The sequence below is a fragment of the Lepus europaeus genome, chromosome 7, assembly GCF_033115175.1.
Source record: "Lepus europaeus isolate LE1 chromosome 7, mLepTim1.pri, whole genome shotgun sequence".
NCBI classification, from domain to species: domain Eukaryota; kingdom Metazoa; phylum Chordata; class Mammalia; order Lagomorpha; family Leporidae; genus Lepus; species Lepus europaeus.
Window position 1 is genome coordinate 95,387,920 of NC_084833.1, and position 16,002 is coordinate 95,403,921.

General features: G+C 41.2%; 2 protein-coding genes across 2 annotated transcripts in view; one reads left to right on the forward strand and one right to left on the reverse strand.

Moving 5' to 3' along the window:
- Nucleotides 1–14,959, reverse strand: part of GUCY1A2 (guanylate cyclase 1 soluble subunit alpha 2) — a 364,010-nt gene extending 349,051 nt beyond the window's left edge. Inside the window, exon 1 of the mRNA XM_062198341.1 lies at nucleotides 14,657–14,959. Coding sequence (XP_062054325.1) covers nucleotides 14,657–14,959 — 303 coding nt within the window. The remainder of the gene's footprint in view (nucleotides 1–14,656) is intronic.
- LOC133763895 (uncharacterized) lies at nucleotides 14,958–15,749 on the forward strand. The gene is made up of 2 exons (XM_062197598.1): nucleotides 14,958–14,981; nucleotides 15,024–15,749. Exons 1-2 carry the CDS (start codon nucleotides 14,958–14,960, stop codon nucleotides 15,747–15,749), a joined length of 750 nt encoding a protein of 249 aa, XP_062053582.1.
- Nucleotides 15,750–16,002: the final 253 nt, after the last annotated feature.

Genomic DNA, 16,002 nt, shown 5'->3' on the forward strand with positions numbered 1-16,002 from the left:
TTTTGCTCCACGTATCTTGTGTTCTATCAACTCAGTAAAATCAAGCATTTATAGTGGACATACAGTAAATGCATGAAGGAAGAATAAAGACAACAATAGTGCATAATAAGTATTTACATTTGTATATTCTCTGTCTACTTTTTTGTCATTGCTGTTGATATTATTTTTTCTAAAGCACATTTGTATCAATTCTCTTACTTAGTTCTTATAATTTTTGTGTAGTATACTTCAAATAAACATCTCTATATTCACTCTAAATTTATTCATTTAACAAAAATCTATTGATTGATTTTAATGTTCCAGGCAGATAGTAGAAACAATTTGGCAGTGTATAACATAGACAAAAATGCTACTTAATGAAATTGAGCAAAATTTGCTCAGAAAAAGGAAAGAGACAGAGCTAAAAAGCTAAACCAACTGTGTATATCCTGTTTGGCTTTATTTTATCTTCCATAGCACCTCTCAACTGTATAAAATTTACTCAATATAACAACCACACAGGGTCCTAATCCCTTCACCCTTAATACTCAAGAGTTCCTTCCATTAGTGACCTTTCCTCCAGCTATCAAAAACTTGTCAAAAAGAGCTCTAACAGTGAACAAGGTTGGATCAGACGCAGAAAGGAGAAGAACAAGGGTCCGTGTGTGTGGATGCGGGGTGTGTGTGTGTGTGTGTGTGTCTGTATTGTGCAATTACCTCTAATATTAAAAGAGAACAAGGGAATACCAACACAAATCGCCTCTGCATGGTGTTCAATTTATAAACTTCTATCTTTAGAAGTATGAGAGACAAAATGAAGCATGAAACGGCTGATAAGTAAATCCAAAAGTGATTTAAGCAGTGGATTATACAAATGAAAAAATTTTACAATGCACAATTCAAATATACATATACATACATATATACATATATAAGTACATATAATCACTGAAGGATGACTTAGTGACATTTCTGACCTGACTTAATAACACATAGTGCAGCTACCATTGTTAAGATAAAGTAACAGAACTGTAAATAGCATGGGAATTTAAATTTGATAGTCACTAGATGAATAAAATTATTGATCAATGACTGAGTTACAATGATAAAACCAAAACAAAACCGTAATGAAGTAGATGCAAGTGAAACTATAATTTAGCAGCAACTTTCACACTACACCATATTATTTTGCCATTGGACATAGAAAAAGAAGTGCCCTCGTTCTCAGGAACGGAATTAGAGAATGCCTCTAAAACAATCTTACCCTTGTTCAAATCCTTCCTGTCTCATTCATCTCCAGATTTTGACTTCTCCATTACCCTCAAACATGAATCTCTACCTCTTTAATAAACTGATTTGGCCTCCCAGGCCCTGCTAACTATTACTCTCTCCATTTATTTACAAATGCCGTGGATCAATGATATATGCAAAGATATCCTTTGTTTACTCATCATACATTACTCCTTTAAATCTTGTTAAATGGCTTTCTATCTCAGATGCAAGACTAACATCACATTTCTAAGGCCACTGATGACAACCTCATTTATACTGGCTTCGAAAATAACATCAATGAATTCTCTTCTTCAGTTTGCAAATATTAACTGCTACCATTGTTCCACCAAGCTGCTTCCCAGGCATCTCCCACCCAACAAACATAGAAATGTATATTGGTACCCGGTTTGGTTTTTTTTGTATACTGATCCTCAATTCTCCATTATTCTTATTTTCCTCTATCACATTCAAATAGCTTGTCAATTTTCAAGATATTCGCTATCACCTGCAAAGTCACCATAAGAGTTCAACCATCAACTCTTATCCAAGCTCCTGTGCCAAATCTTCAATCTCCGTTTATTGAATTAACTGATAGGCATGATCCTGAGGCTGGTGGTTCAATAATGCAAACCCTTAAATAGCTCACAGTCCAGAGACAATCATTTTCACCCAAATTCAAAAATTCCCAAATCCAACATGATTATATTTGTCCCAAAAATCACCTTCCTATTTTTGAAATTTGCATTTTAATGAATGCTAATCCTCAATCTCAAACTCACTAATGCAGGCCAGGTATGTGGGGAAGGTATTATGGAGTGCTTTTAGAATCAAAGCCCAAGGGTAGAGAAGGAAGCAGAACTGTGCAGCAAGAGAAGTTGGGCCGTGATGCAGTCTCAATGGAGGCCTCAGCTGACCACACAGGAAGTTCTTACTTCAGCAGTGCTGAAGTAGGGCAAAGAGGCTACGGCTTCTTAGTCCATGCTGATTAGTCACAGGAATGGAGCAAGACAGCTTTCTTCCATCCAGGCAACGCAAAAGGGAGCTGACAGTTGAGAGCTGACTTCCAGCAGTACTCACAGCAACTTGGGAAATATGTCTCTTGTCCCTAAAGGGCATGTAGGCCATGCACTGTAAGATCCACCACCACTCACAGAGGCTTGAAACACAGAATACATAACAACAGATTTTGTAGTTAAACAGACCAAGGTTCTAACTGTATCTCCATCAGTTATTAACTGTGATCACACAGGTAATTCAGCCTCTTGAAATACAAATTTCCTTGCAAGAGCACAAGGATTCTTCACAAAGTTCATGGAAAATGAAATTGAAAAAATGTTTTCAGCAGGGCCTGGCACTGTGGCATAAAAGTTGTTCCAAGAGAAGCACAGGTGGGGAAGCAAGACCCATCTCCTTAAAAACCCCCAGCCTCAACTGGACTGTGCGCTCAGCTCTCTGCATCTTTGCTGAGTTGCCCGCCTGGCCTGGCCTGGCCTGGCCTGGCCAGGCCAGGTGTACTCTCCACTCACCCATGCAGCCCCCCCTCTCCCCCAGTCTGAGGGACTGGGCACTCTCTCTCAGGCCCTGTCTGGAGAGGTGCCCATCCGTCCTTACAGATGTTCCTTCTTAATAAACCTTGCTATTTTACCTCCCACTAAAAAAAAAAAAAAAAAAAAAAAAAAAATAAGGCCGCTGCCTGCAGTGCCAGCATCCCATTTGAGTCCTGGCTACTCCACTTCTGATCCAGCTCTCTGCTATGGTTGGGAAAGCAGTGAAAGATGGCCCAAATCCTTGGGCCCCTGCACCCATGTGGGAGACCTGGAAGAATCTCCTGGCTTCGGATCAGGTCAATTCCAGCTGTTGTGGCCATTTGTGGAGCAAACCAGAGGAAGGAAGTCTTCTCTTTCTCTCTGCCTCTGCCTCTCTGTAACTTTGACTTTCAAATAAATAAATAAACCTTTTAAAAATGTTTTCTTGCAAAAAAATTAAAATCCATGCACAGTTGTTTCATAATACACATTTTCTATGAACTTTTAAGAAGCTATTGTATTTGAAATCTCAAAGATGCATATTAGGAAAATACTTAGTAAATCCTAGGTCTGTAGTTGTTGCCTAATACATGTTAATTCTTCTTCTCCCACTCCAAAAATTATTTTTAATTATCTCACTTCTGTTCCAAGTCCTAAGTCTTCCTTCAAAATGAAAAAAAAAATATATATATATATATATATATGAATTGAGAATGTACCTCTACCCAAGACTATTCCAGATGCTTCAAAGACTACAGGGAGCAACCCAGACAAGACAGAATTTAAACTTGAAGAGATTAACCTATGATGAAAGGAGTCAAGTAATAAGTCACTGAACAAATCAATATAAATTTAATTTCTAATGGTGGGTAATATGATAGAAACAATTAACAAAGATATGAAAAATGTTAGTGAGGAAAGCTATAGCCTGATGAGGTGATACTGAGTTAAAATCTAAAAGCCAATCTCATACAGAACTGGGTGTGATTGGGGCACATTTCTGGCATGAGAAATCAGACAAAACTCCAGAGGCAAGATGATGCTTGCTTGGAATTAGTCAAGGAGCATATCCTAGAATGATGAATGCAGATGAGAGTGTCACAACATGAAGTCAGAGACGTATACACTCTTGATGCTGCACAGATCATGGTAAGGCATCACCTCTGTATTCTGCTACAAGTGTTTAATGGAATATTCTGCATACAGTACCTAGCACAGGGCCTAATGCACGGTAAAGACTCAATAAATCACTACTGTGATTACTATCACCATGAACATTATAGCTTCAACTGGCCTCTTCACATACAGATCATTCCTTTACCTATATGTCTGCCACAACATGCAAAATAAGGAAAATTCAAGATAAGAGAAGAGGCAGAGACAGAGGGAGGGGCAGAAATGCCTATTGCGGACATTATTTAGAACATTTTCACATGTTATTTTATTTTGTAAATGTTTAGTTATTTTCACTCACTTGAAACTTGACAAGAGTGCTAGCCAGTGAGAGAAAGAGAGGGAGGAAGACATCTTCTATATTTTGGTTCATTCCCCCAAGTGATTGCAAGGGCTGGGTCAGGCCAAACCAGGAGCCCGGAATACCATCCAGATCTCCCAGGTGGGTGGAAGGGGCCTGAGCAGTTGAGATGTCATCCACTGTTTCCCAGGATGAATTGGCAGGAAGCTGGATCAGAAGCGGAGGTGCCGGGACCCAAATTGGCACTCCAATTTGGAATGCAGGCATCCCAGGCTGCGGTTTAAACCTGCTGCGACACAATGTCTCCAATGAATTATACATTTTCAAATCCAAAATGATCACATCAAATTTCAGGGTGTCCTATTTCCTGCCTGTGTTTACAGCCTACTGAGTATATGCTGAATGAATTAATAAGTACTAATTTGCTTAATAAATGCTGTCTGAATGAATAAATGTTGGAGGAACGTGAATGATGAATAAACAAGAAACCACTATCATCAAATTTGTTTTATGATTCCTGGTAAGGAACAGAATTTTTTTTAAAGTATATCAGACATACACAACAACCTGAAACATTATATACTTTAAAATGTTGAAAATGTTTCCCATTAAAAGGATGGAAGTGCTAAACAAGAACTGGAAAGAAAGGTAATATTTAGACATGTTGCCAAATATTGTGGCTGGAGGTAACTGAAGTTATCAGGAAATGTGATTACTAATAATAAGATCAGTAACAAAACTGATAAGAAGGAGTTGGAGACAAAGCACCAAAATGTATTAATCATTTACTATATTATAAATACTGTTGTAGGCATTATTATACTTTTACTGTGCATGATACTATAAATTAAATATGGCACTCATTTCATAGACAAGAAACCAAGCCTCAGAAAGCATAACTTATCCAAAGATGCACAATAGGAATTCACCTAACTCCACATCTGTTATTTTCCCAGAGGTGGAAAGTAGAGGAATATGAAAGAATGTGCTGGTCCCCAAGAAAGCAGTGAAGCAGCACAATGAAGTCATTAATAACAGAAACACAATGTCTTCAATTTTCTGCTAGATATTTACTCCTGATTGACAGGTGAGTGTTATTACATATGACTTCAGAAATGAGAAGCAGGCAGAAAAGATATTTCCTCAAGATCAAATTAGAACAAAAATCAGAACATCACATTAATTGAGCTATACTATCAGCTCCCATCCATCCTACACACAAATGGGCTTACAGGCATTTTTCAAGGAAAACAAGATTATTAACAAAATTATACACAGAACTCTGAAATTTAGAAAAGCTTTTTGCCAAAATCTACCTGTACTATCTCTCCTTTTGCTTTAGGAACTTGGTGGTGGAATATGAGAAGCATAGTGTGCACATTAACTCTTTCAAACCAGAAGGGCCATTTAGTTTCTCGGTGCTTCTACACAAGGGACATTTGCTGTTATCATACATTTGTTGATCTACAACATTCCGCTTACCAGGATGTCCACACATTTATGCCACAGTGATACTGAAACACAGGAGAACCGTTCGGACTATCAGACAATTATTTAATTCTGGAGCCTGTTTCATGGAGTTTTACATGGGCTCACCTGCAAGTTGACTCGTTCAGATTCACAGAACTAATTTCTACTCTTTCAGATAAGAACATATTTTCTGCACTCTCCAAAATAATATGAAATCATTTGGTAGCCCCTAATTATTATAAATCTCATGAGCTCTCTTGTACTCAAGAAGTGACGTAGCAAGTGTGAGACAAGGAAACATGACGGCATAACAACTAGGGATCATAAATAATGCACTGAATGTTGCAGCTGAATATTCTGACATTTTTCAAGAATTGTTTCTAACTTTGAAAGCATGATGTAAATAACTAGTTAAGCAGTCAGTTAGAACTGAGTTCTCAAAGACTAATTACCAGGTTACCCGATTCTGGTTAAGAAAGGGAAAAAAGCAATCAGCTACTCTGCCAGTTAAGTGAATAAAGAATAACACAGTGTATATACTAAATCATCCTAACATAAGATCTACATTCAAATAGAAGGGCTCAAAATGCTCTGGAATCATTACAGTTCACCCCTTTTCAAAATTCAGCTTTCATGATTTCACAAGGCATAACACTTCACCCCAGCTGACCACCCCGCAAACACCTCAAGCTCAATCTGCCACACAGGCCTTCCAATGAACTGCTTGCTCCAAGTCATGCTCATCTTTTCAGTGTGAGTGACAAATGGATTATCTCCAATCTCAACTGGACCCTCAGACACTACACAGTAATATTTCCTACCTGCTTCTGGTTAGTTATCTTCCCCATTCCTTAAACCAGCAATGTCTAACTTCTACCACTCTGTCCTTCTATGCCATTATTGTGTCCATTAATTCTGCAGAATAGATGCATACATGTGCTGATATGTAGCTTTTTATTAAAGATAATTTTTGACACATAGGATGTCTTATATACTGAGATAATAATGGACAAAGTAGTCTGGTAGAGATGCTATATATCATCTCTTGTAAAGATATAAAGATACTTTATATCTTATAGAGGAGGCATTTTTAAAAAAAAAAAAAACAAATATATAAACCTTCATATGTGGTACAGCATATGCTCACCCAAATAGTTGCTATGTCTGCAGGTATTTTAAAATAATTATACTAACCAATTAAAAGCAATTGGTATAAAGTCTTCAGATGACTGAGAAGTTCCAATACAACACCAGGTGTGAGAGTGTTTGAAAATTTTAAAGAAATCTCAAAAATAATGTTATAACTATATTTACCATTATTTGTGCTTGACAAAAGCTACAACAACAGTTAAATTAAATGATCAACTAAAATATAGCACTACCAGATACACACCAAATACACACATTTATTCATTCTTCTAACAAATATCTGTTGAGTACCTTTACAATTCAGACCTTCTACTAAGCATGGGCATACATAAACATTATTTCCTATCTTGAAGAGACAGAAAAAAAACAAAATCATAGTACAATCTAGTAAATTCTAAAATCAAGACATGAACAATATTAGTAATGTACAGGAGAAAGTGACAGTAAGAGAAAACAAGATGTCTGTGTGTGCACAAAAACAGTCAGAAAAACTTGTTTCTCAGTATCCACTTGGAGGGTTCATGCATGAAAAAGCATAGGCATAAAGCAACAAGGAGTGAAAGCATATTTCAGGACATTTTTGTTTCCCCCCGCCCCCCGGCCATAATAGACAAACACATAACAAACACAGTGCAGTGGATGGAAAAGAAGTCAAATGGAATTAAAGGACTTGCAATTAAGGTGACTACAGGACTTCCACACAAATAGCCTCCTCTTATGATGGACTGGCACCATATCTTGTCTACAAATATATTGTTCAAATGTTGAATCACTATGTGAAGTGTTCAACCAGATCCTTACCCAGTTTGGCCACTGAAACACAGAACAACTAATTGTCTCAGGACACAGAGATTAGCAACCACTACTGCTTTCGTGATATTTTGGTAGGGATTTTGGTTTGAGGGGTGGTCCTGTACATCTAATATCTAAACCTATAATTGTTTCTTTTATGGGAAAAAAAATATCCAGATATGTTCCTTTCTCCCCTCACCTGTTTAAATTTCTCCTTGGCATGTCAACAAATCATTCCTCCAAAAGAAACAGATGAAGCATTTGAGAAATGTCTTCTCATCCTAAGAAACACAGAAACTGATGGTCATGTCACCTTGACCCTCATGACCATTTCCTTCTCCCTTTTCCTCTACATAGTTTTAAATATATGTTTACTTTGAGGAAAAGTCATGAGACACTTACAACAATGGCACTTATAACACAGGGAGTCGGGAAAAAATGGAAACATAATTCACAAATAATTAAGGGTGAAAATTGTGATATCTCAAATACCATCTACCATCCAACCAGCAAGATTATTTTGACCACAAAAGACACAGCCAAAGAATGTGGTGTAAATAGCACCAACTCACTAACTTTAAGCCTGTCCCTATTAAGGCAATAGTTGCTTGGGATATATCCACTCTAAAAAAGTCACTCCCATGATCATTTTCTCAAAAAAATAAAAATCTGTCTACAGATCTCACTGAGCTTAGATCAGTAGTCCTCAAGGTATTGAATTCACTCATCTCCAGACACAATTTTAATGTGCCTAGTAATCACCTTTATCTTTGTTCAAAATGTCATCAGGGCCCCTGCCTCAAACCATCCAACCAGACCTTATGAAGATTAAGTACAGGAATCTGCATCTGACAGTTTACTTCGAGTATGCTTCGCATTGACTGACGTTCAGTAACCACTAGTTTGAATGAAAAACTATTTAATAGGCTTCAAATAAAGCCTATTCAGGAAGTGATTTCTCACTATTCTGTTCATAAAAATGTTCACTTTTCTTAACTCTCCACAACAACCTCAACAAATCTCTAGCCTTCAAAGCTATTTCCAGCTCCTCTATTTCCTAAATCACTCTAGACCTGAAATTTTGAATTTTATGAGGTGTTCTGTGTTTATAGCACATAAGTCTAGATCTTCAGATCTTGTCCTGAAGTGATATTTGAGGACCAAGATTATGTCACTGCCGTCTCCTAGCATTGCATTTTTGGCAACAGTAGCTCACTTGCTGACAAACATTTCTTTCTCATTTGACAGAGAACTGTACAGAAATACGAGCAATCCAGACTGCAGGAGAATCATTATGCTTACCTAACTTATTAAAATATAAATGGTCCACTCAATGACTCCTAGGAGTAGGATACTGTTCCGTGTGCTCTTTTTTAACACAACTTCAAACTGAAGTTTCACATTAAATAGCAGGTATATGCAAATTCAAACAAGTTTGTGCCCAAGTATGTCTCTCGAAGTTTGGGTGTAAAATAAAAACATTCTGTTTGATAGAATCAAACACACTACAAAAAAATCAAATAAAAAATAAACATACAACTGGACATTTAAACAAGAACATTCATTCTTTTATTCTGAGCATTTTATTGAATAGCACCAACTAGTATTCTAAACACCAGAAAAACATGAGAATATCATGGACAGAGTCAGAATTTAAATACAGGTTTTGACTTTTGAGCCAAATCACTGGTTCATGCATTAAATAGGGGCCTGCTTAGAAAACTCAGTTAATAGATAACTCTTAAAAATATTCTCCCGTCTTATGCCAGTTACTTTTTTTCTTCCTAGGTGTGTGTGAAATCCCAAAAGAGACAGTTTTACCTTATTAACTCATCATGCACAATGTTTTTGTCTACAGAGAATGTATTTTGTTATCACGGTCAATAAAATACACACAACTTTTAAATTTTACTTTCAGCTCTATTATGATAGAAGCAACAAGACAAAAACAGAGCTGAACAAAAAGAGCAATGATGATCTAGGAGGGAAACACACAACACTCAAGTGCTCCTTGGATGCATCTAAGACTCCTTCAAGGTAGAACAAGCATACACTAAAAAGGAAGCTGCAATCGCCTACCACATTTACTTACAAACTGATCATCATTGCTATTATTTCTCACTGTACACTCACAGTAAAAAAAAAAAAAAAATACCACTCGCTGGGTAACTGTTGCTTCTCATAGTCTAGCCCTTTGAGCACATGTTCAGGTTTCTAATTTGAATGCAAAGGATAAGGAAGGTTTGAAATCATCAGGCAAATGAAATAAGCAGTCTGTTTTTTACTTAATATGTTTTCTTTTCTAATTTAAGATTAACTTGTCATGAAGTATTCATAGTCTACAAAACATAAATGTTTTCACATTGTTAATAGCATTTATACAAGTGGATTTTGTATTGCCACATAGTATGCAGTGGCTTGATGGAAATGTTTGAATCTGCAATGATTGTATACACCTGTGTACACACGTGAGTCATAGCCACAGAAATAAAAAGGAACTCCAGTTTTATTTTTTTAATGGATTGGCTGGCTATGCCAACAAAATTAAGTGCTTTTTATCATTTATCATTTTTTAGCTACTTAACATCTGTGATTCTGGTCTATGAGCTCTTCCAATGAGATTACTAAAAAAATAAATGATTAATGGGAAAAAACAAAATTTTTAGATCCTTGAGAGGAATTCAAATTTGGTAGAAATTATTAGCTCTCACTTGGAACTACCAAATATTGAGTGCAGGGAGTTTTACAGGAATACTGCTTCTCCTTTGCACAAATCTACCAGGTAGTTACTATGACTTTCACAAAGGAGGAAACTGGCTCATGGAAGCATGGAGGTGGCTTTCCCAGGGTTTCACACTTACAGGATTAGCAGAGGATTATTCTAACCCAAGGCCATCAACTCTGCTGCACTGTTTCCCAGATGATTAGGAATGCAGCAGAGAAAGGCAATAGAGAGTCATTACATTCTGACTTCAGATTACACTAATTTCTACAAATGTGCAAACATTAAGCTACTGGATCACATTTTATCTAATTTCATGATTGTTATGCATCTGGTTCTCAGAACTTTATTATACAAATTAGGCCCAAAATATAAAAAGCTTTAATTAAAATGCACAAATTATCAAATATCTTACCTCACAAATATATTTTGTATATTTTATTGACTACATGTCAGTCACGCCCACTTTTACAAAGTGTTTTGTTTCTTATGGTGTATACATTTCAGAGAGCTAATTCTATTTAATATCAGGAGAAGTCAAATGTATTTTTTCTTTCACTTTTTCCTAGACATGTATTAATATAATTTCCTTTCCCAAAATAATGAAGCAGTTTTTTGATTCCCGTTTGTATCCAAGCTTCCATTCCCTGTTCCTTCCTCGTTGCTCTCGCACTGCCTTGGACAATTCCCTGTCAGCAGCTGCACTCCCCTTACTTGCCATTTTTCAGGTGTTACTCTTCTTCCTGCATTTTGCTCTCTGTGGTCCTCAAAGTCACCTGCAAGGAGTTCTCATTCAAGAAATCTTGGCTCTGGAATATCTTCACTGACAGGCTATTAGCAAACACAAAAGCCACACCAGAGTGATAGGGCAACTGAGCAATTTCTCATTTATAAAAATAAAAGCCAAATAGTGAGTTACTAAATTAACCCTTCATGGTATTTCCATATGTGCTCCCAGGTATTAAACTACTGCAAAATAATACCATTTATTCATGCTCAATCACATATTCAGTGTTATTTATATTTTATAGCTGTACCTCAGAAATTCACAGTGGAAAAAAATCACCCAAAGATGATAAATAGCACATCCCTTACACATCTCCAAGATAACTGGAGTTCTTATATTTTCCTTCAATACAGTTTCTGAAAATAAAAACTCAGAGGTTCCATAAGGTAAAAGGTATTGAGTATATTTTGTTCCGCATTTGTATTGCCAATGCTTTGTACAATACTTGCAACATAGTGATGTTAAAATCTTTTTAACAACTGCATCAATTAAATAGTACTTTGATATCCCTACTTAAAGCAAACTGCTTTCCTCAAAAAGTTTTAAAGTCTATAATGAAAGTCCTGATTTTCTTTCATTTTTCCATTTTGAAAGTTTATCCAAAGAACTGTATGTCTTTTTAGAATCTCAGAATAGGAGAGACCCTAAGAATAACCCTTAACAGATGAGAAGGAGTCCAGAGAGTCAAAGTAATGCCCCAGATATATACATGTATTTAGTTATTCCAGGCAAAGTTAGAATCTCCTGAACTCTAAAGTTTTCCAATTTCACCAATTCCATTTTTTACTAAAATAATATACAATATTGTGATCTTTGTAGTTAACATCAATGCGTCAAAAAATAATGATTAGTATATCACAAATCTGAGTTTTAATATTCCACTGGCCAAATAACTAGTTTAATTACTTGGCAATGTTCTAGTGTTCATGAACTTCATTTCCATTTTCTTTCCCGCAAATCATTCTGCATAACATGTCACATGTGATTGAGACATTTCATGATGGGACCCCCGAGAAAACAGGAGCTTCCACAACAAGTACAGTTTCTCATGAAATCTACTTTGATAAAATGATAGAAAGCTCCCCATCTAAAAATGCTCTGGGAGGGCCTATTCTTGGTGGTATCAAAGAATCAGAAACTGCTTGTCTCTGATGAAAAAGAACATGAGATATAATTCATCCCCACAAGTGTTTACAGGGAAGTTTAAGATCTTGAGAAGGTAAGAATTAATCTACTGAAACTATTTGCAACAGGGTACTAGCTCGCCGAATAAAAGGAAGTGGGTAGGGATTATATGGAAATAAGTCACTGCTTTGAAACCACTCTTTGTGCCATTAAATCTATTGCTGATATGGTAGCCATTGAGAATTTTCTATACATGCATTATGATGTTGAAAATGTTTACACCGTATTTACGTGTATATTCTCGGCATCCACCTGACAGGTCCTTTTCAAAACAGAACTGAGTCATGGAAAGTAAAAACAGCTGTTGCAGGTATTTGGTCATTACATTTTCAAATTTCTCATTCTGAAAACTATTATCTATGTTTGTACTTTTCATTCAGCAGAAACCCAGAGTCACCTAAAATGTGACTTAAAAGGCAACCATCAAAGACTGCTTCCTCTCTCTTATTCTTGCAGTTAGTATTTGAGTTCTCAGTTTATTTTATGTACTACTCATGTACGTGGTTGAAAACAGTCTTAGGTTAAATTTGCATCACCAGAGGCACTGTCATTACTTTTTGGAAATTGGTAAATCTTGATTCTTAGGCAAAAAGAAAACTCTAAAAGTATAAAAACAACTCCTTGAAAACTAATCACTATCTTAAGTATAATCATTGTATCGAATACATATGTGTGATACTGGAGAATTCATATATTGCCCAATTACTGCTGTGAGTACTGACACAAATCTACAGATGTAACTACTGTACTCCTCTTAGAAAGGATTGTGTTCAACAATTTGCAGCATCAAATATATGCTGCCTGGGAAATACTTGCAAGAAAGAATAGCAAGCAGCAGCCAATCCATTCTCAGATGTGTTTTCTTGATCATCAGTGGAGAAAAAGTGGCAAAAAGGCACATCAAAGGGGGAACACACAAGAAGGGGAAGAAGACCAAAGAGGAGTTACACTGCTGGAAGAAAAACGTCACTCTCCGCTGATGCAAGTGTCCTGAGGATATCTGTGGGGCTGCCTAGTACCAGTGTTCACCCCACCTCGGGATGCCACTCCTTCCCAGGTCCCTCCTAACCTCAGTCAGTGAGCTTTTTCAAGAGGGAGAGTGGAGAACAAAGATCATTGTTCAGATTCAGTGTGGACACTTTGAAAAAGTGAATGTCCCAGGTGTGGGTGGGTCAAAGTGCTGCCAGAACTTAAAGTCCTTGCATCCAAGGTCAGCGTGGGGATGGATGGGGGTTTGACACGGAATCTCCTTTAGGTCTTCTGCACTGGGATGGGTTCCTTCAAAACAGCTCACCCAGAACAAGGAGAGATGAGGTCGGGGATCTGACATGCCTGCAGACGGTAAAAATCAAGAGTAGCTGAAATGTTTCAGTAGGAAGCCGGCACAAGTGCCCGGGAAAGATGCCTAGAACCAGGGGGAGTGTGGTGTACACCTGGAACTGCTGATACAGACATCCCCAGATAAGCACAAGTTTGGAGAGGTCTGGGAAGGTACTCACTCATTCATCCAAGGCCTAAATGTAAGGAAACCACAGAAGTATGAGAATCCAGGAAATGGGGAGTGAAAAATGAGATGCAGGAGTAAGAAGTACCAGAGAGATTTAGAAAACAAAAAGACACCAAGTTTATCCAGAAAAAAGGCTTGAACCAGTAAATGCCCAGTGAATAAGCAAAGGGGGAGGGGGTATAAAAACACCAGATAAGCTTTCTTCACTTTCAGAAGGCAACACAGCAAAGTATGCGGCAGAGAGTTTCTGCAGACTGGAGAAACGGAATCAACAAAGAATGCAGATAGCCTGTGGAATGCAAAGATGTCACACAAGGTCACGCCGAGACCAAGAGAGTGTGGGAATAAGGAGAGGAAGGGTTTCCTGGAAGGGGCTGGGGCTCCTTGGGGATGCTAGCCAGCCGGGATGGAAGACAGGGAAATGCAACTATGGACCATAGTGCCTGGCAAAGTTTGGGGCAAAGAAAACAGGTGGGTGTGCAGGAGCACCGGGGGCCCTCCGGGGACACGGGTGAAGCAGGGTCCACCGCTGGAGATGGGCAGCCAGGCCCCCGCCTCAAGAGATCGCGGAGAAGCAGGGTCCTCCTCTCTTCTGTTTCCTACTCCCCCTGGCACCGGATCCCCGAGTTGGGGGTCCCTCCCGGAACCGCCGGGAACCCGGGGCCGGGCGGGGTGAGACCCGGCCGCCCCCCAGCGGTCCGGCTCCGCTCGCGCGTCCGGGCGAGCTCGCCCCGCGCCAACTTTCCCGATCCCTCCCCGCTCCCGAGGCGCGGCCCCTTCCGCCCCCGCTCACCGAGGGCGCCGTCAGACGGCTGATGCTCTCGCCCAGCGAGTCTAGGTTGACCCGCCGCCGGCGCTGTGCCCTCCTGGCCCCGGCCGTGGCGGCGGCGGCCGCGGCAGAGGCAGCCGGGGCCGGGGCGGCGGCGGCGGCGGCGACGGCGGCGGCCGCGCTGGGCTCGGCCGGCCCGGGCGGGCTGCGGCTGCCGTTCCAGCAGAGCCTGGACAGGGGGCACTCCCCCTCGTCCTCGGGGCTGGTCTCCAGGTAGTCGGAGCCCAGGGAGCTGAAGGACTCGGATGAAATCTTCCTCCGAGACATGCTGCTGGCGGGCGCTGCGGCGGCCGGGCGGCGGCGGGGACGCGGGCGGCGGTGGCGGTGGCAGTGGCGGCGGCGGCGGCGGGACCCCGCGAGCGGCTGCGTTAGGCGCGTTGGGGCCGCGGGGCGCTGTGGTCGCGCTCCGCCGGGCGGGAGCCCCCGGGGCCGAAGAGCCCCCCGAGCCGGCTGCTCATGGCGGGAACTTGGGGCCCGGGCTGGGCCGGGGGCCGCCGCCGCCTGGGCTGCTGCTCGCGCGGCGCCGCCTCAGCGCCCGCCTCGGCGCATCGCCGTGCGCCGCGCTCCCGCCTGGCGGGCTGGCTCCGAGCGTGTGAGCGCGGGCGGCGGGTCGGGCAGGGCTCGGGCAGCGCGGCCGGGGCGGCAGAGGCTGGTGCCGCCCGCGCGCCCGACTCGCCCCCTGTCCCGCTCTCCGCCCGCCCCTCTGCACTTGCTGCCCGCCTCCCTCCTTCTGCCTTTATCCCCCCGCCCCCCAAGCTCGCCCTCCGCCGGCATCACGTGTCGCCATCACACTCATTGGGAGTCTCTGCCTCGCCTGTCGCCACGTTTCAGGAGCAACGAGGACACTCCGTTGCTGTCCTCTGCGCGCCCTCCCCGCTGCCACCGCCCCCTGCTCCGAGGAGGAGCGCACCGTGGCCCAGATGCGACCAAAGGGCCCCCACCCCTAATGCCCCGGGAAAGGCAGATGGGAGCGGACGGGCTCCGAGGGTGCGGGAGGGGAGAGAGGCTTGGGGCGGGGACAGCAGAGCTCCCTCCGGAGCCACCTTGGGAAGCGTGACGGCGCGAAGTCGGGGGTCAGGGTCCACGCGTGTGTTTCCCCTGCCTTCTTCCGAGTTTATTGAGGAAGTTCCGAGGCAAAAGAGAAAGGCCGCGCGCTGCAGCCCGCCCTTTCCAGTGGCGACGCTTACAGGGGGAAGGAAGAGAAGGGAAGGGTCAACATGTTGGCGCCCGTTCTGCTGGAGCAGCTCGTGGGAACCAGCGTGGCCCGCTTCGCGCGAGGCCGCGTGGGCGCAGAGCGAGCCAGACCCCGG

Coding starts and splice junctions, on each gene's coding strand:
- LOC133763895 (XM_062197598.1), top strand. CDS start 14,958: ATGCTGCTGGCGGGCGCTGCGGCG. Junction 14,982..15,023: donor TGCTGGCGGGCGCTGCGGCG/GCCGGGCGGCGG, acceptor TGGCGGTGGCAG/TGGCGGCGGCGGCGGCGGGA.